At 43.3% G+C, this 20,283-nt stretch overlaps 1 protein-coding gene across 1 annotated transcript; it reads left to right on the top strand.

The window, feature by feature from the left end:
- Window positions 1–1,441: 1,441 nt before the first annotated feature.
- On the top strand, window positions 1,442–18,438 carry shmt2 (serine hydroxymethyltransferase 2 (mitochondrial)). Its single transcript, XM_037490613.2, has 12 exons — window positions 1,442–1,573; window positions 7,337–7,534; window positions 9,408–9,487; window positions 10,475–10,675; window positions 10,794–10,875; window positions 12,145–12,267; window positions 13,800–13,939; window positions 14,096–14,258; window positions 14,645–14,744; window positions 15,956–16,111; window positions 16,726–16,833; window positions 17,006–18,438. Exons 1-12 carry the CDS (start codon window positions 1,541–1,543, stop codon window positions 17,131–17,133), a joined length of 1,512 nt encoding a protein of 503 aa, XP_037346510.1. The 5' UTR covers window positions 1,442–1,540; the 3' UTR covers window positions 17,134–18,438.
- Window positions 18,439–20,283: the final 1,845 nt, after the last annotated feature.

Raw genomic sequence — 20,283 nt, 5'->3', positions numbered from 1 at the left:
TTGGATAGTTACCTCATTTTTATATAAATATATATACATGCAGCCAGAAGGAAAAACTGAAAGCTCACTCACCTGGTTCTTGATTAAGCACCTCCACCTTTTTGCTCTCCTTCACATTTGATCAAACAATAATGGTACTAGAAATATCATTAGAAAACATAGTCGACACTAATTGAATCTTCTTCTCACTCAGACTTGATAACGTATTATGCTTTTTCATCGATTGCATTGAGATGGAGGTCTAGAGAAGTCTATGTGTCTTACACAAGTTGCTGTGGATAGTTTGGACACAGAGATCGGTTGAGTTGCCAGACTTCCCCTTTTTGTGTAAGAGATTCTCTACAGCGGGTCGGGGAAGAGTCGGTGTGGAAAGATACTAATGTATAATATTATGCATACCTACAGTATTGCACGTACATTTTGCAACCTCGTTTATTGTCTATTTTGGGAAAACGTCTAAGCAACACCAACCAGAAATAAAATAGTACATTCAGAACATCTTTTTCAAATTTACAGAATGTTTCATGTTTTTCCAAAATGTTATCTTTAATGTATAGTTTTTCTCCATTGTTAGAGTCCAGTCAGTAGGTCCTGTGCCAAATTTCATCAACTTGCTTTGTGGGCCAGTAGTCAAAAAACTCATAATCATAAAATTATAAAAATCACCAAAATGTATGCCAAGGTGAACATAAATTGAACACTTTGTAAATACATGATAGTCTGAAGCTACCTCTCTTTCCTTGCTCACAAGACATTTACAGATGCAGACTTAATAATAAAATTAATAATTAAGAATGTAGGCAATTGAAAATACTAAAAATAATGAACAAGTGATAACTGCTTGCATAGGTTTTGCAAGAAATTTAAATGATATTGGAAATGAACAATATTGAATGGCTACATTTACTCACATTTTGTACTAATAAATGCAGACTTGTTCTTGAGGTTACAGCCATAGTTCCAACATCTGGGTTTATTTATTTACTTTATGGGTTACTTGTACTCCACTACACAGAAACAAAAAAATGTTCGACTAAATGTATTCATAACTTAATAAACGTCGGTTCACTTTGCCGATTCAGATCTTTGGGTATCTCAAAATCGTTGTAAAAATAGAAAGTAATATTACTATTATTATGTACACCCTGATGCATTAAAACGATAATTGCATAATATGATGAATGGCCATTCCTTACAATTGAGAACTGTACATAGAATGCATGTAACAAGAAGTAAAAGTACACTTCATTTTTAGGATAACATCTTACTTTTAGAAGAAAACTGTAGAGGAATTTCTAATTTTCCTTTAGTAAAATATTGAATTACTTACCGCTAAAAGAAGAAGAACGCGAGCTACTGTGGAATTGTGTAACTATCTAACGCACTATTGGCTTAAGGAATTTCTTCTGAAAAACCTACATTTCCCAGCAGCCCTTTCGGCAGGCCAAACGTAACCCCACGTGGCCAGCGACTTGAAACAGCCCGTCAGCTGTGTGTCGCCTGGCTACTGTGCTTCTTCCCCGGCTCGAGAACTGGAAACATGCTGTCTTTTGCCCTGAGACGAGTTACGCGGGTACGTGTTTTGTTTTTTTAGGGAGCTGATTTGGTTATCAATGTTTATTTTACGGTGTGTTTGAGTTGGGTCAGTTATAACCTGCCTGACGTTTCTGTACCCTGGAAGCGTTAAGCTAGTTTAACGCCAGTACTGCATGGGGTTTTGGGGAAGAGAGAGAGGGCGAGGGGGGGGGGGTATTCTGCCCACCTGTGAGCAAGCAAGCACCCAACTGTAACACGATTGCGGCATCTGAACGCCTGCTATGTATTTACTGTTGTTCATATTGCACGTTCGGAATATCTGTCGCGTGTTAGCCTTTGCGCTAGCAGGCTAGCTCCCGGTGCACGTTATGTATTGAGTTGCAGTTGTGATGACGCAACAGCGACCGCTCAGTTTCATCATGTGGGACGACTGCAAGAAACAACACGAAACACCACGCGTCCCGGGGTCTCCTACAGCGCCACGTGCAACGACCTCTTTGGGGTTATCTAGGGACGGACCCTTGGTGAAATGAGGTCATTAATCAGATGTGCTTTCATTTTTAGGAGAACCAAGCCGTAGCGGTGATAACAACGTTGTTGTTGATATTATTGTAAGGATCCTTATCCACTCTTCTTTGCACTTTTTTTTGCACTTTGAACCTTCAAAGTGCAATGTGAAGTACACTGAGAGGAGAACCGAGAAAATATTATCTTTCTACTTTAATACAATTCTGTAACCGATGATGCTTTGTTTTGTCAAAGCAATATTCAGCAGATACTTGCATGTAAAACATTGCTTTAGCTGCGAGAGTAATGTACGCTTAGAATCCGCTGGTGGACATGATATGTTGATCTTTAATATCTTGATATCTTTAGTGAACCAAAGGTCCACTTACCTTGCGCTCAATTATCAGTTTATATGGTGGCTAAAAATACGGATAAAACTATTTGAAGTTCAGTTGAACGCTTTTTCAGTTCAAGGCCACAACTGAAATCGGTGCACTTTATAAACCCAATCCATAAAAAATTACAACCTCCAAATATTTATTACCGGTTTGTTAATATGACTATACTTTAATGAAAAACATTGACACCGGTTTAATAATTAACTCATTAACAACTGCATTACAAAATTGTAAAATTGGTTTTGTATCTTTATAAAGTCTGATTCCCTAATAGGCTGATTAAAGCCCACTAGATAAAACATTTTTTAATGACCAGTTATTTGCCCAATGACCTAATTTCATACAAAGCAGTATAATTTAACGACTTTTGAAAGTGGCATGGTTTGTTAAGGCATCAGGGTGGTGATGTTGGAAAAATGAAGTTAGTTGAGGGCTATTAATATCGTAACTTTGAACTTTTATGAAGTGACCCATTTTGGAGAGGGTGCAGTTTCTCAGAAACAACTAGGCTATGGCACGTCGGTGCCAACATTTTGTGGCATGTATTCAGACCTAGTTTTACAAGTCACTGTCAGTTTCCTATTAAGCCGACACTAAAATGATTCACATGCTTTTCCTGTTGGCGGTAATTGGTTAGGAGTGCATCTTCATTGAATTTCAGAAGGACTCAAGACCCACTTTTTTTTTTTTTTTTTGAGGAATGCCATGGCCTCACATGACCCTTTTTTTTCTCCTTTTGTGTTTGTAAGGACTTCAAGACAGAAATGCTCAAACATCTTGAACTTCATTGGCTGCTGTGCTGAATACTCCCTAAATCCTCTAAGTGTTTAAACATGCAGAAAAGAAAGACTATTTGAAACAGGACATTTCCTTTCCGCTAGTGCTTGATAATATTTTACTGGTATGACCTTAGAGTCAACTGGCTGCAGCCAGACGAGAATGAAAGTCAACATGCTGTGACGTAACCATAAAACCTGGATCGATTTACACTGAATGACTTCAGATCTTTTACCCAGTTACGATGCTGGACATTGGTGTTAAATGTGAAAAGTTTGTGAAAAACTTTTTTTTTTAACCTGTGGAATAGACAGGTTCCCTCCTGTGTATCTTTTAGATGGGTTGTGTACGTAAGGGAGTAACTTGGGGGCAATGAGAGTGAAAATGTATAAATAAATCGTTGGTTGTCAAAATCAATACTTACTCAAACTTCTTTGTGTGCTGGTAGATCAGGAGGCTTGTTTTTTGGGTGGTGAGCGGACCTTATGCCCTCGCGAGTTTGGCGCATAACTCCTACTCATCAGGCTTCTGGTTGAAGTTCTGAGGCAAAGAGTTTCAGGAACTTTTGCCAAAAGTTAGTCCCAACAGGCTGGCTCATGAAAGAGAAGATGCATTTTAGTTTATTAACCAGCTTTGTGGTATTTTTGCTTTTGGTATTACTCAATAATACACTGTTTTTTTCTGGTATAAATTTACTGCAAGGCAACTTGAAACCGGTGATCCCATGAAAGATGACCCATGTTTGAGCGTTCCTCGACCACGAGCTGCCTAAACACGCGTCAAACTAACATCTGCCGGTGTGTTGAGGATCCTTCAGCTGCTGCAGCTACCTCGTGCCTGCTCTAAGTTTTTTTTTTTTTGCTCGCTTGTTTGCTCACAAGTCTTGATCCAATAAGGTAGACGAAAGTCTTCTGCTGGTCGGGACGCTCGCCCCAGCGGACAGAGAGCAAACCGAGGGGAAAGCCAAATGGCCGGCTATTAGTAAGCTAACGGAACGTTTAAATCCCTCTAGATCCCACAAATTTTACATTTGTTATCTATTTCTGATGTGACGAAATATACACTTGACGGGATAATGAGATGCTTGTGGTCACAGGCGCTCTCCCATAACACCAGCATCTCGCCCTCCCTGAGGAAGGCCAGCGCAGAGCTGCTTCGCCGCAAACAACGGGCGGCGTGGAATGATCACAGCATGCACGCCGTTCCCGCCGCCTACGCCTCTTGGCTTTGTTGCTGTTGTCGCTTGTGTCTCTGATTGTCTCCTTGACAGCCCTCTGACCCCCCCCCCCCTCCGGGACTCGGCCTCCGTCCCTTCACGCCTCTGCACCCCGTCCAGATACCTCGGGTCTACTGTTATCTAAACTGAATCACTGGGCAATTTGTAACGGACAGCCCTGCTATTAGTCAGTGACGGGGAAAGAGGCGACTTCACGCCAGACTGACGGATGCTGCTGCCCTGTTGACACGTCTTCTCTCAACCCTTACACATGGTATTTTTTTTTCTTTTGCGCTCCACTCTAGTCCTTTTTTGTTTTGCTTCTGTTACCTGGCTGATTGTTGTTTGGCGCAGCCGCTGATGGACAGCAGTCATCCGTAAAATGGACCCGCATCACGAGCTGATTCAGGAAATGGGCAAAATAATACCGAGCTGGGGATTAATGAAACAGTTTCCTTTCTTGCTCCGCTATTTGTCTGTGGACACAGATGTTTGACAGGAAAGGCAAACTGCCAACAATTACCTTATCATTGTCACTCATATGCAGTGCATCTGTGACTCTGCCATTATCTCGCACTCGCCGCCCAGGTTGATGTGGCCCTTCCCGCCCCCCCCCCCCCCCTTTTTTTTTCTCCCTGCAAGTCTTTATCATGTTCACCTTCAAACGACGTCGTCTGTCGCCTAAAAATAGCCCAGCTGTGACATGTTCAGTGCCTCTACGCCGGCTCTCACGTTTTTTCTTGGATCAGTTTCTCGTTCCTTTTTTAAATTAATTAATCTTCCGAGATGAGGCGGATCAGGGGGACTGACCCGTGTGTTTGTTTAAGCGTGCCGCGCTCTCCCCCCGTTTGGACGCCGTGGATGTGATGGCGACGACAGCCGAAACTAATAAAAATGCCACATGAGTGCTACTTGGCTGAGCGTGCTTAGAAGCTTTGAGTGACAGGATGAGGGCGGGAAAAGGAAAGCTGGGATGAAGAGGGGGGGCGGGGGGGCAGCGGGGATAAAGTCACCCGTGTCTGTCTGCAAGTGTTGGCTTCTGTTGGGTTGTTTCTGCCACTGCTCTCCCAGGTCTTGGTGCGTCGCAGCAGAAGTGCAGACAGCGAAGGACAGTTCCCGTCAAGATTTAATGACCCGTGTGATTCCTCGGCGAGAAACTTGTCCTCTAAGGCAGCCCGACCTGTCTCCCCCAGGGGCCGCCATCCCCTCCAGAACCGCCCCCCCCCCCTTTTCCACCAACGACAACGCCGCTGGTGACAGGAGGCCAGAATAGAAGCTGCTGGAGATCGGCCATTAATGTGCAGGTTGCCCCCCACCCCCCCCACAGGGAGCAGATGAAGAGGCGGTGTAGAGAGGATTGGGCCCAAGAGCGATGGAGTAGATAAACTATCTGCAAGCTGTTTCTGAGGATAAAGTGTTCCTCTTGACTGTTTTATTTGTATTTATCTTTAAAAAATGTTGAATTATAAGATCCCGGATTGTCAGATAGCTTTTATTATTTCTTCCCAGCATTCAAATGTTTTTTTTAATCCGTCAAAAATAACCCTAGAGTTGTTTTCTTTGCTAGATTAACGGTGCCATAAAGCTGCAAAAAGTACACAGACGTGTACTTTCCTCGGTGGAATCTGTGTATATAGCTTTCTTTCTCTTCTGCATTATGGGTGTCCTCATCCTGTGCTGAGCATTGTGTTAATTGCTTTTTAATGGCGCTATTAAAGGGAGGTTGTCCCTCACACCCCAGCCCACCTGTACAGATGATAACTATAGGTTGGCACTGGTGCGGATGATCTCGAACACAGAGTCATCATCTTGTTGATTAAACGGCAGGAGTGAGCCACTTTGTTGTTAAATGCTCCTGTCAAGATGGGGGGGGGGGTTCTTTGTTTGTCTTATGTTGACTGAAGCACAATATCTACCGTGTGCACTACCATGCCTGGCATTTATTATTTGAGTAACTCATCCCAGGCACAGCGGCCAAGAGTCAGGGTTGAAGCCAGTGTCGGGTTCTTGTTAAGCTTTTTTTTTTTTTTTTTTTTTTTTTTATATAAAGAGACTGTGGAAATTGCATGGACTCCGCCCGCTCACGTGATCAGGCATTGCAGCAGCAGCAGCAGAACTCTCCAGCCCCAGTCCAGATTAGATAAGCAGGAAGTGCTGAATCTGTTCTCCTATATGCCTCCTTCGGCACACTGGGGCCGTAAAAGTCAGTCCCCCAGTTTGTAGAAGTGCTGATAGAGGCATAATTGAACAACCACGCTGATTATTGATATCATGCAAACTCTCCAGTTTCTAATTATATCGAGCTTGAGTGGAGGAACAGAGGAGGCGACTTGAAATGTCTCCTTTTAAATACGATAAATCAGGGTGTTACTTAAAAGAACTAAATTATCAATTGGACCGTGTTGAAAGCTATTGCTCCGTGTAACATCGCTCAATTACGTTCTGCCCACTCTTTACGGGTGGAGCCCCGGGTAGTTTAATCTTCATGGATGATAAAGAGCTTTGTTGTTTTTTTTACAGCATAAACATTCTCTATGGGCCTCGTATTATTTCCCTTTGCAGTATTCTTTTAATTCCATCGCTGACAGTAAGTAAAATTGGACAAAAGTTGTTTCCCTAGCAACAGAATGGCAATGACAAACTCAAAATTGCATGCTATTTTCCACACAGCCACGTTTTGAATGTTTCTCATTCTGTTACTACACTTTCATCAAAGCAATGGCAATTTGCAGCAAAGTGTTTTTCTGTTTAAATGGCAAAAAAAACCAACACTTGTGAGACCAATTCGAATCCAGTGATCACGATAACTGTATCTAACTGCCTGTATAAAAGGAATGCGTTAAATTGATCCTTCTCCCTCTCTAATGAACCCCCCCAAACCTTTCATCCTTTATGCTCATAGCCCCTGTGCCAACGCGCCCCGGTCCGGCTCGCCGTGCGCGGCCAGCAGTCTCACGCCGCCGCCTCCGCCCGGATCGTGGATGACGATCGCCCGTGGAGGGGCCAGGAGAGCCTGGCGGAGGACGACCCCGAGATGTGGGATCTGCTGCTGAAGGAGAAGGACAGGCAGTGCCGCGGGCTGGAGCTCATTGCATCGGAGGTCAGACCCCCCTCCCATCCCCCCTTCCCCCCTCGCTTGATGTCGCCGACTGTTTGTGTACATTCGACTTAGTGGAGCCGCTGACAGCGGGACGGGGTGCTGTAGATGTGTCTTTGAACGGCACAGAGTTCACGTCCCAGCAGATATGTTGAATAACAAAGGGAAGTGTGTTTTTTTTTATTTTTTTTATTCAGCCAGCCTTTAATACAAAACAAAGACTGTGCCACATTCTACTGATCGAGTTTGCTCTGTTGTCCAAATCACTGCTGGCAGCAAAAATCTCTCTGTAGATAGATGCAGTCGGCACAGCACATCCAGTACAAAATGAGATGGGTATTGCGTACACTTCAAGTGTGTTAAATCTTCATTTAAATTAATGCGGAATTGATCACGTTTTAATATTTTAAAGGAGTAAATGCTGTTTTTTTTTTTTAAACGTTTAGGGGGGCTACTATGGCAGAGAAACTGACTTGTAAATCAAACCTTTCATAAACTCTGCCAAATGTTGTACACAAATTAATTCATATTATTTAAATGTGTTTTTCTAAATGGTGAAACGCTCACAGAATGCACTACCTTTATATAAGCCAAAATCTTCAGATGTTAAAGCAATATGTGGGTTACTCTTTGTTTCCATTCTGAGGCCAGATGGTGCAAAATGAAAAATACTTACTTTTCAAAAGAGCAGAAGAGGTTTTATCTTGTATTGTTCTTTTTCTCTGTGTTTCTTCTTTGCCACACTAGTTATTCAGTAGAGTTCACCGGCCCACTCGCTGGTGTAAGATACAGCTGATATCTTCATTCTGCCTCCTCCCCACCTCACTCTGCGAGGCACACCACAGTAACCGCTCAGGAAGGCATTGCTTTGACGAAAAGACTACCATAGATGTCCTCAAACACACGCACACTCGAAGGCGGTGAGAAGTAAACGTATTTCCTTTTGAGATATATGCAGCGTTTTCTGTGTGACGGACGGACGCAGCAGAGCTTTTATTGGAGCTGTTCTCTCCCCTGGTCTCCTCTTGGCTTCAAGGTCAAGCATTAGCATAACACACACACCTGTGTGTGGAAATAGACAGAGTGTTGTGTCAGTGGCCCGTACCGAAAAGAGGTTTCCATGGTTACTTGCCGTTACAATGGAGTCGAGGCTCCATTTGTGAAGTAAATGCAGCAGGTGGTCACTCCAAATGTATTTGTGCGGGTCGGTATCATTTAAAGGCAAGACTCCAATGGGATTGGCTGCATTGAAACATAACCTTTTATTTATAGCATATTTGTATATGTTCTTCACATGCATAGTTGCTTACAGGAGGCAGACTGTTTAGCATAATCTGCCATATTATAGAAGAAAGTGGATCTGTTGCTGCAGCAACAGTTTGAGATAATGGAATGTTATTCAACAAAAATGTTCATTTAAATATGAATCAAATTGTATCTAGCTCCAACATAGAAAATCCAATATAGATATCTAATAAAATAAAGGAATCAGGCTAGTAAAATTTGTAGAGTGCAAAAATGTTTTTTTAAAGAAAAATATTTATCTTTTAAGTACATAAAAATATAAAAACTTTATGATTAGAAACAAACCAGGCATACAAAAAAGTTTTTTTAAAAGTCAACACCAGTTAATCTCAGCATGTATATAAAAGTTTATTACGTTATCGTTATCGTCCAGCAGCGAGGCGATAAGCATTGTGAAGTGCAGAGTGTTAGTCTACGGAGGTCCACAGGTTCGATACTGTAATGATTGCCTTTGGCTGGAGGGGAATTTCTCACTATCACTTAACAGACTTTAATTTGCCGCCCTTGTTCCTTCTGTCCATCGCAGACATTGATGTGTGTGTGTGTGTGTGTGTGTGTTCTCACCACTCAGAATTTCTGCAGTCGAGCAGCTCTGGAAGCTCAGGGCTCCTGTCTGAACAACAAATACTCTGAAGGCTACCCCGGGAGAAGGTGAGTGCGTTTATTGAGCCACACCCCACACTCAGGATATTCTCTGCTTCAGGGTGTTTGTTACATTCAAGCACACATAAACACGCACTGGTTTACACTGTGTGTTATAACGGAGAATACCAAGTCAATAACGCACAGCGACTTCTTTGCCGAATACAATCCATGAAGAATTCAGTGTCCGGGCGGCAGTTTTGCTATTTTCTTTTTTCTCCTTCAGTTAATTCACAATTTTCAATCGCAAACTGTTTTCAGAAGGCTTCTCTTCTGATGCCTTTTGATTCCTGGAATACAAGCCTACCACGAATGTCCCTCTCACTGAATGCTTTTGGTAATTTTTGTGTGTTTGTGTCCCCACCCCCACATGCTACTCATCTGCTGTTTGCACTTAAATACACTGAAACAAAGTGACACAGAGTGAGTGGTTTGTAAAGTAGCCATCGGATCCTCATTCATCTGTATCTGAAAAAGTTTGAGCGCTCTCACTTAAAATGTCCCCGATTTGCTGGGATAGTTTTGGGGTTGGCGTTGGTCTAAATTTGAAACACCGGATCACAAAGCTACTGGTCTGTGAGGAAAACAGAAAAATATATGTATAATGAACATGTAACATGATAGGCTATTGGTACCACAGGTATTCCTTTAACATTCAACGCTCTCATTGAGCTTCTCAACCTGGGCCTCCAACACTATTCTGATATCTGAACGGAGTGGGTTTCAATTAAACTTAAGCTGTACAATAATTTGTATTTTTGTAATTGGCGACTATTAAAAATAAAATCCCGAATGGCGATGTTGCACTGAATGTGGCTGAATTTATAAATCGCTAACTATTTAAAGATGACAGAACGATCGTTTTGGGGGTTTTGTTTTTTTACTGCCGACCCCAAGTGGCCAAAAAAACCACTTGACTCCGATTACAGCTTAATTCAGGCGGTTATCTGCGTGCAACGCATCTCTTACTAAATGGCCCCGTGCCGTCTCCCTCAGATACTATGGTGGAGCGGAGGTGGTGGATCAAATCGAGCTGCTGTGTCAGAAGCGCGCCCTGGAGTCCTTTAACCTGGACCCGGCTCTGTGGGGGGTCAACGTCCAGCCGTACTCTGGTTCCCCCGCCAACTTTGCCGTCTACACGGCGGTGCTCAAACCGCACGACCGCATCATGGGCCTGGACCTTCCCGACGGAGGACAGTGAGTAGTCGCCCCCCCAGCGCTCCTTTTTTATTCTCCACTTAAAGTCTCTTCTCCTCGCAACGATCTGCAGTCAAGCTCATGTAAGTTTGTGGGTGTTTTTGTTGCTCTCTCACAGTCTGACCCATGGCTACATGTCCGACGTGAAGAGGATCTCTGCAACCTCAATCTATTTCGAGTCCATGCCCTACAAGCTAAATGTAAGTAGAGAGCCCAGGTTTGATCCTATTTAAAAACAATGCCCAATGTGTTGGGCTATCGTTCTGTTTTTCCTATTTCGGTGTCAAGAGGCGACACTTCCTCATTCCAAGGCCTCAGTCGGCGTGTGAACCGACCAGCGCGTGGAGCGGCCCGCATGTGTTGGCGCCTTCAGGCCTTTCAGATGTCTAATACCCGCCGGCGCAGCGCCTGTTGTGCTGCAGCGCTCTGTACGATTGTTCAGTCGGTTTATTGATCCTCTCTCTGACTTTGTCAGTTTCTGCTCATCATTTTTCAGTTGTATTTTTTTCAAATCAAACCTCAGGAATACTTTGTTTCCACCGGCATAGAAATCCGTAGAGCCTACCACAGATAGGGGCGCATTGTGTTTTATTCGGGGGGGGGTCATCGTTATGTGGTGGGGTTTGTAGCGGCTGATGGATGGCCGCGACAGTCTCCGTGTCCAGACCTGCTGATGTATGGGCAGGCGGGACCCCTCTGCGAGAGAGATAATGGGAAATCGACAGGCTGGCCAGCACCACTGGCTCTGTCTTCACAATGAGCAGCTTGATGGAGTGAGGGGGCATCCGTAGATGTGCTCTGCAGATGGGAGATTATCAGGTTGTCTAAATAAAGCTTTCCATCCCTCTTTTCTCCTTTTTTTTTCTTGTCTGTGGCTTATTTTCCATCCTTTTTGTCTCCCACTTTGTTTTTTTTGCTCCATCCGGCGGTCTTCCTCTCCCCGTACGGTCTTTCTTCTCTGATGCTCTGGAGAAGGACTGGAGGTTCAGATGCACTTGTCATTTCACTGTTCCGGCCCAACTCCATTTCATGTGACTCGGATGTCCAACCCCCAGATAATGGATCGTCTAACGTATCTCAAATAATTATTTTTTTTCAATAAAAAAAAGGGCAGAACCTCTGATCTGTTCAGCCTCCTCCTGCAAGTTGAGTAGTTCGCTGAAAGAGTGAATTAGGATAAGTAGGGGTGCATTTCGGCAATTGCTCAATCTTCTTGGTTGATGCCCCCCTTTGATGAGTTCCATCTCGTTTTTTAAGGCAGCTAAAGTACTTTAGCAGCTGCTTCGAATGGAGGGAAAAAAAATATTTGCTCCTCATCTGACAACTTTTTCTCAGCCCCCTTGTCCCCTTTTTTTCCTCCTCCTGACCTCCACTCTTTATTATTCTCATATTTATTCTTTCTTTCCTCCCTCTCTGCTTCGTTCTCGCTCTCTCTCTCTCAATCTGTCTCTCTCTTCATCTCTCCACAGACATCAACCGGACTCATAGACTACGACCAGATGGAAATGACGGCCAAGCTGTTCAGGCCCAAGCTCATCATCGCTGGCACCAGCGCCTACGCCCGCCTCATTGACTACGCCCGCATCAAGAAGGTGCATGGAGAACTCTCTCGTGTGTGTGTGTGTGTGTGCGTTGCTCTACCTCATCCTCGCCTGCTGCCTGTTCTCTCATTCAGCAATATGAAGGTCAGAGCATCTCGTTCCTCTTGTCTTAAAGTCAGTCAACCTTTTCCTCTGAACTGTGACGCACACACACCTGCTCCTCTCTCAATGCCATATCTTCACTCATTCCTTTGGCTGAGACTGCCAACACCGACCAAATCCTGGTATCCCCCCCCCCCTCTCACAACGCACACTTTCTGCTGCCCACTCATCCGATTGCTCGCGCGTGCAAGGCGGCAACTTTTAGCAGCACACTTCACTGCGCTCTCTGGCAGCGCACAAGAGGCCCCTTTTATCTGTTTTGTTGTACCCACCCGCTGATTCACTTCATTCGCTCCATGACTGCTTCCCCTTTTGTTGCTGCGGAGCCCCACTTTAGCTGGTGCTGTCAGATGGAGAGCCCCCACCATTACGGCGATGTGTTTTTATTAAGCACCATAACCGCTTTGCCACTAGGCCTGAAGAGGGGCCATATTTTTGGCTTGGCATTTCTCTGTGGAACGGTTTACCGTTTTATGGCCGAATCTGCAGAGCCGGGCTCCTCTCCAGATTCTCAGTGTCGTTACCTAGATTTGAGCAGCCTCCCCCCCCCCCTCCTTTCCCACCCATCAGCTACTGCAAATCAGCCCCTTGAGTTCTTTACCCCCTCCAGTGACCCCGCCATCCATCTTTCCTCTTAATCTAATAAACATGTGCTGATCCAGTTCCGATACGAGTGGAAAGGAAGATTGTCGTGATAGTGGATATTAATTGGAACACTAAAAACATTGTTTATTTCTCTGATCATTCGCCAGTGAGTCATATTCAAGTTAGCAAGATATTTATTGTTTTTGCTTTTTTTTTTTCAATAAATGCCAGCAAGAGAGTGCAAGGATTTATTGAATTACGCTGTAATATTTCAGGCCTCTGAAGACTGCCGAAGAGTAATAACCGCAGCGCCTGCTTGAGCTATCGTCCCCTTTGAGAACACAGCTGCTGCTTATAGATGTTAAGTCACCATAAAAACTTGACCAGAGTACCATTTAAATGTGTTGGCGGCAAGATATAATATTACTTTTTGACATATACTGAGCACCGTCGGATATGATGACACAGATTGAGGCAGGTTTAGGTTTGTAGTGTTTTTATAATAACTAATATACATGCATGAATATAAATTTGTTATACATTTTATGCTGATGTGCACAAAGGTTTTTGTGTGCTAATACTGAACTGTTACTTCAGTTCAGCTGAAACAGCTGTTTCACTTGTAAAGGATCAGACTCGGCACAGAATCCCCCTGAAATAACATCTGGAAAGTTTCAGAAGTCGTAGACTTCAGACTGTTGCTGTAATGATTACGGGATTAAAGATATTAAGAAAAGGTGTAACCATAATTTGATTGAACGTATCCAGCTTCATGGTGTACATGGGAATCCTAACTTTGTGTTTCCTCCCCACTTCTCCACCCCTTCCACCCTCAGCTGTGTACTGACATCAAGGCCTACATGCTTGCGGACATGGCCCACATCAGTGGCCTGGTGGCGGCCGCGGCCATCCCTTCTCCCTTTGACCACGCTGACCTGGTCACCACAACCACGCACAAATCCCTCCGAGGAGTCCGGTAAGAACAAGAGACCTTCCCGTAAAATGTCAAACCGCAGCGTCATACGGATTGGCTGTATTTCCATTAATCGCACTTGTAGTATTTTGTGATGGTTTTTGATTCCCTTCTAATGAGATGGCCGTCGATAATGCTTTAATTAATCGTCCTGTTCAGGGCCGGCCTCATCTTCTATCGAAAGGGTGTGCGCTCCGTGGACAAGAAGGGGAAGGAGATAAAGTACGACCTCGAGGACAAGGTCAACTTCTCTGTGTTCCCCTCCCTGCAAGGTGGACCACATAATCACGCCATTGCTGGTGTGGCCGTGGCGCTCAAACAGGTCCGCACAACACACTGACCACCATTCAAACCTCATTGCTATTGACCTAACACTTTATTGCCTCGGTTTTGCATTTCCTAAATTAATAACTGTAAAAATCCAATTTTACAGACAAACTAAATCTTACCGTTGTGTTGGTCGTGCTTGATGAAGGAGCTTGTTCCATGACGTTCAGTCTGTTACATGTGTGAACTGTCTGGATCGTAATGTTGTGCGAGATCTATTGAGATGGAATCCACTAAAGAGGATGGAAAGGCAACGTCAGCACAGCAGGATATGATTGTTTTCTTGATGTCTGATTATAATTTCTGGCCCCCGGCTGGAAGAAAAGCAAACTAACTGGTGTGTGTGTGTGGGTGGGTGTGTGTGTGTCTGTGTCTCTCCAGGCTCAGTCGCCCATGTTCAAAGAGTACATCTCCCAAGTACTAAAGAACGCCAAGTCCATGGCTGCAGCTCTTCTCAGCAAAGGCTACACCCTGGTTTCAGGTAAACCATTGTTTTCTGTTGTAAGACACTGGCTCAGCAAACGGCAGAAAGAAAAACACAGGCAATAAAGAGAAATGTCCTGTCACAAAATTACATGACAGGGCGGGAAAGGTTATTTAAATCCACAATGTGCAAATAGGCAAATGCTGAGTGTAGCTGCCAGTCACGGGAAGGAAAGCTGATGGAAGTGGTCACTTTCTGATCGTGAGCAAATCCTTGAATCTTGTAATCATTTAATCCGCTGGCCTCAGCTCTTTTTTTGATGTATAGCTTTCCAGATACCCAAGAAAATACAAATGTGCGCCGCCGCCTGCATTGTGTGCAAACTCCTTTTTTCCAATTCCTTTTGTAGATGTTTCTGTGAATGTCAACAGGAAACTTTGTAAAAAGGAGTGTAGTTAGGAGTCCATTAAGTTTGTAACGTAGACAGCTGAGGTAAAATGTATTTATTTATTCCATATACTGTCCATTAAAAGCATATTACCTAAATCAAAGCAGTCTAATACAACAGTACCTACCTGTTGGGGAGAATTTATCAGCACAGTCTCTAAGAACTGTGTGTGTGTGACCTTTCTCAGGAACCCTGTGACCTGAACGAGTCTATGGTGGCATCGTGTTTACAGCTGGAACCCACCTGTTCTTTTATTGATCCATTTGTTGTCTTCCCTTGTCGTCTCTGTCAAAACATGATTTTTTGCAGTCACGTTGAGGGGGGGCGGGGGGTTTCCAGCGATTGCCACCGAGCTAAAAGCTAAAATGTCAACTAACGGTCGCGCTAAACCTAACCTGTTACTTTGAGTTCGCAGTGATATCAAACGCTTGGGTCAATGAACAGCAACTGTACATTATCGCTGAATAAATGCAACCCCCATTACTCACTCTCAACCAATGAGAACGCTGGATGTCATCTACCAGTGTTTCAATTGGTAATAAATACTTAATCACAAACAAGTTTAAGACACTTTGGATTCCTCACGACAAACGCAGAATAAGGGTGAAGCATCGGACGCCCTGACAACACATTACCCACCGATGCTTTGTCGTCATGGATACCACAATCTGTTTCACATCCTACAAATCGAGTGCCGTCACCACCTCTGTGTTAATCTAATGACCAAAGCCTTAAAAGGGGGAGCTGGTTCCCTCAATGGTTTGGACTTCTCTAATTCAACTTTTTTATTTTTTTTTCCTGCGAACGCTGAACGTTTCAGATGGGACCGACAACCACCTGGTCCTGGTTGATCTGCGGCCCAAGGGCATCGACGGGGCTCGGGCCGAGAGGGTGCTGGAGCTCGTGTCAATCACGGCCAATAAGAACACCTGCCCCGGGGACACGAGCGCCCTGACTCCTGGGGGCCTCCGTTTGGGTAAGCAGCAGCTGCACATTAGACTGCATTCAGCTCCACTCGGACCACATCCTGTCATACTCATCATTAATATGATTAATTTAGCGTTCTGTCATCTGAATTCAAAGTGGTGAATTTTCTTTTTGGTTGCGTTTACTTTTTTAAAAGCATCTTCACTTTTAGTTTCACTAGCTTTGGGAAAAAAAATGTATTTGTGCATATGGAAATTAGTCAGCCACCAATTAAGCCACAAGCACTGAGCAGATCATGATTAATTAAGCATGTTTGGGTTTTTAATCATCTTCCAGGAAGTTCAGGAGCTCCACATTTTTTAGCGTTGTCTTAAGGCAAGAAACGGCACTTATTACCACCTCAGTGCTTTATTTGATTTGGTCCGCGCCGTAGCGACCCATCACCGTCTCTGTCGTTTTGACCCTTCTGGAGTCTGTGGATTTATTGCTATTTGATATTTCAAGAAGCTTCAGGCTATCTTTTTTTTTTCTCTTTCCCAAAGACCAGATGGTTCCTAAATAGGCTATAATGCTGGTAAATGTATTCGAGGCAGTTAAACCTTGCAAAAGGAAGTGAGAACCTTGTTTCTCAAGCTGCATATTGTGTGTTCTTCTCCATCCCAGGTGCTCCGGCCCTCACATCCAGACAGTTCAAAGAGGCGGACTTTGTGCAAGTCGTCGAGCTCATGGATGAAGGCTTCAAGATTGCCTTGGACGTCAAGCAAAAGACCGGTAAGTCTGCCGTGAGGGGGGGGGGACCGGGGACAATGCAGCAGTTTTTTTTTTATGTAGTTATTTTCATTTTAAATTGTTTGTTGAGGAAACGGCTGAAGCGAAAAGCAGAGTTGTGATCTAACAATGGAAGCTGATCCGTCTCTCTCTCTGTCGTTCTCCTCTGCTTCAGGAAAGCTCCAGGACTTCAAGAACTTCCTTCTTCAGGACGCGGAGACGGTGGCTCGCATTGCCGACCTGCGCCATCGCGTCGAAGCCTTCGCGAGGCCCTTCCCCATGCCGGGCTTCCACGACCATTAAAGCAACCATATCGAGTAGGCGGGGCCAAAATGTGACAATAGTGAAATGAGGTGGCTGCCTTTTGAAAACGGAAGGAACCCCCCCCCCCCATTAACATCTGGAGCTGCTTGTAAAGAACAATTTGTTAATGTAAAAAAAAAAAAAGTTTAGTATTCTCCAGTTTATGATAAAAAAAAAAATGAAATGTTACATTTTGTAGAGCCGAAGAACCTATTTTTATTGTCGGCATAGAGATCGTCACTCAATTTCTTTAATGTTGGTGTGTGGGAAGAAAGAAATAACAACATGTCAAATCAAACAACTAACAGCTCTTGGTGTCCACACTCTGACTTGATTGGTGTATAATTAGCTTTTTTATAATGAGATACAGAGATGTCTTAATGCTGTAAAGAGTCTTAATTAATGTCATTAATGTTTTAATTACATTCACGAGGGGAGATGTGGGCATTTGTAGCCTCCTTTTCTGTTTACCAAACCAGGTACACAAGGAGACTTGATGGGCCGGGGTGTTGTGCTGGCTTTCATATTCATTGGACTATTTGAGGTTTCAGAAATGAACCGAAAATGTTGTCCACATTATTTATGAAAGTTGGACCTTTAAACGAAGTAGAGGTCTTTGCATCTTCTCAAAAGGCAAATGACAAGAGTTGGACTAAATCATTCAAGCATCTAAACTGAACACTACAAACTGTGTTCCAGATGTTTACAACCTTTTGTTATTTATCAAATTAAAAGAAAAAATATTAGAAATATCCGTCTCGATTTTTTTATACTTAAGTTTACAAAATTTTTACAAAATCTATTTTTCCTTTTTGTTTTGTTTAAAAATAATCAACCATGTAAACGTCTATAATTTCACACAAATCTTAAAGCCTCTGATACCAGCTGATATGTTGTTTTAAAAAGCATTTATAGTTCCGTTTGCCTGCTATTTCACAATGGTGTTCAACGATGGAAATTAAGAAGCATCTTTGATTGAAGAAAAAGAAAAAAAGCAAAGCGTGTGAGGCTCACGGAATGAAAGTGTTGTCATTATCGCTGCATCAGTGAGGAAGCCTCTGTTTTTACAGCACTATTGAGAAGAGTGTTTGAAATGTTGTGGTTTAGTTTTTTTACTTTGAACAAAGCAGCTTCTAAAATAAACCAAATCTTGTTAATTATCCACATCAGTGTTTGTCGGACGATATAGACCTAGTGTTTGTCGGTTATCATCTCCGATATGTTGCCAAGCCGTTTTCTTTACCGCAACAAGTTTCAATTAACAATGAATTGTCCCTTTGTCCTAATAAAATACAATAATGCCTGCATACGTTTTGTTACTGATATTTACACACATCACTAATGTTCATAGTTGACTGCTTTATTAGCCATTGCACAGTATTACAAGAATGGCTTGGTGTCTGATATCTCTAGTGGGGTTATGTGTAAATAGTCTATCTTGACGGTATTGGAAATAAAAGCAATACATCCTAACATAGTACATTGAATTTATCAGATCCATCCCCAACTTGACTTCCCCACTGAACTGTACTTTCTTTATACATCTTCTCCACTCAATGGAAATATTGCAACGTATTCTCCACTGGATTTATTTGGCATCTAGTTACTCTACTAATACATATTTTACACACATTTGATTATCAGCTTGTAAAAAAAAGAAGTGTAAAACATTTTTTTTTTAAAAGCTAGATTGTCTTTCCATCTGATTCTATTTCAGAGAATTTACTTAAACCATTTGCAACATGAGGACTATTCAATTCCTTTTATTTTGTATAGCCCAAAATCGCAAATTACAAATTTGCCTCAGAGGGCTTTACAGTCTGTACACATGTAACATCCTCTGTCCCGAAACCCTCACATCGGCACAGGAAAAACTCCAAAATATGAAAAAAAACCTTCAATGGGGAAAAAAAGGGAAGAAACCTTAGGGAGAACGTCAGAGGAGGGATCCCTCTCCCGGGATGGACAGACTGCAATGGATGTCATGTGTACAGAATCAACAATGTAAAAGATGTACAATACATTCAATTTCTCTAACAGAAATAACTACTATGGAGGAACAAAAATGTTTTAAGAGCAAATTTCTCAGTCATAGTGAAGTATAATTAAGCTCAACACCCACAACTACCCAAACACCACATGCATGAATACTCCCATACCGGGATGGTGCGTAATTAACAGTGCCGTCAAATCAATTTAATTCACTCAATGATGAGCAATCTCAGTCACTTTTATTTTAGATATTAAGTGTCGGATTGAACACTGTGCGCTCTGTGAATCTGGTGAACCTCGATTTATCGTAAACCGAGAGCCACCATCAACAAATGGGTGTCTCCTGCGACTCGGCGTGAGCTCACATTCTGCAGCCTGCTCCGAGGCTCTCGAAGCGTCCCACGGGATCCGCGGCCGTCCATCGGGAGGCCCGTCGTGATTCGGATTTCCCCCCCGTCGCTGTTTCCTAAGTGCTGGACTACAGATGTGTAAAGCAGGGCCCGTTGCAGGCGACTCAAACACTCGGGCTGAACGGGCTGTATTGATTCCAGCAGCGGAGCTCCCCTCTCTGGTGACTGAGCTGTTGCACGTCAAGTGCTCGTATCGGTTGGTTTCAAATCTGAATGTAACGCAGTTGTGCAGAATGCTAAATTATTGGCATGTCTGCTCTTCTGCAGGCTTTTAAAAAAAAATGTTTTTCCAGAAGACTTTATCTGAGAGCCGTTTGAGTTGCATGTACTGATCTTTCTTCTCTTCTTTTTTTGCACTGTCTGGGTGTGAAACAAGGTCTGCAAAGTCTTTGGAGCTGGGTTTGGATGCTGCCAGTGAAAGCAAATAGATTCCTGCCATATTTGGGTTTATTTGAAACAAACAGCACCACCATGCTGGTGACCTTTGGGATCCAATTGCACTCAGTGAAGGGCCTGTCAGTGGCTTTTAATGCAGTAAATACTTGCTTTGCTCTGTTGATATGCACTAAATAACTGAGAGCATTACACCAAAGACACATCTTTTTCTTTAGATTACTATTAACGCTACATTTTAGCCTGCTAAATTTAATTAGCATTTTTGGACCTGAACGAGCCACTTCTGTCTGTGACAGTAGACAGCTCACACCTGTTCAAAACCCGTCTGCTTTATTCCTCTTTTTCACATTTT

The sequence above is a fragment of the Pungitius pungitius genome, chromosome 8 (genome assembly GCF_949316345.1).
Source record: "Pungitius pungitius chromosome 8, fPunPun2.1, whole genome shotgun sequence".
NCBI lineage: Eukaryota > Metazoa > Chordata > Actinopteri > Perciformes > Gasterosteidae > Pungitius > Pungitius pungitius.
Note: the sequence above shows the minus strand (reverse complement) of the source record. Positions and strands in the feature narration are given on the sequence as shown.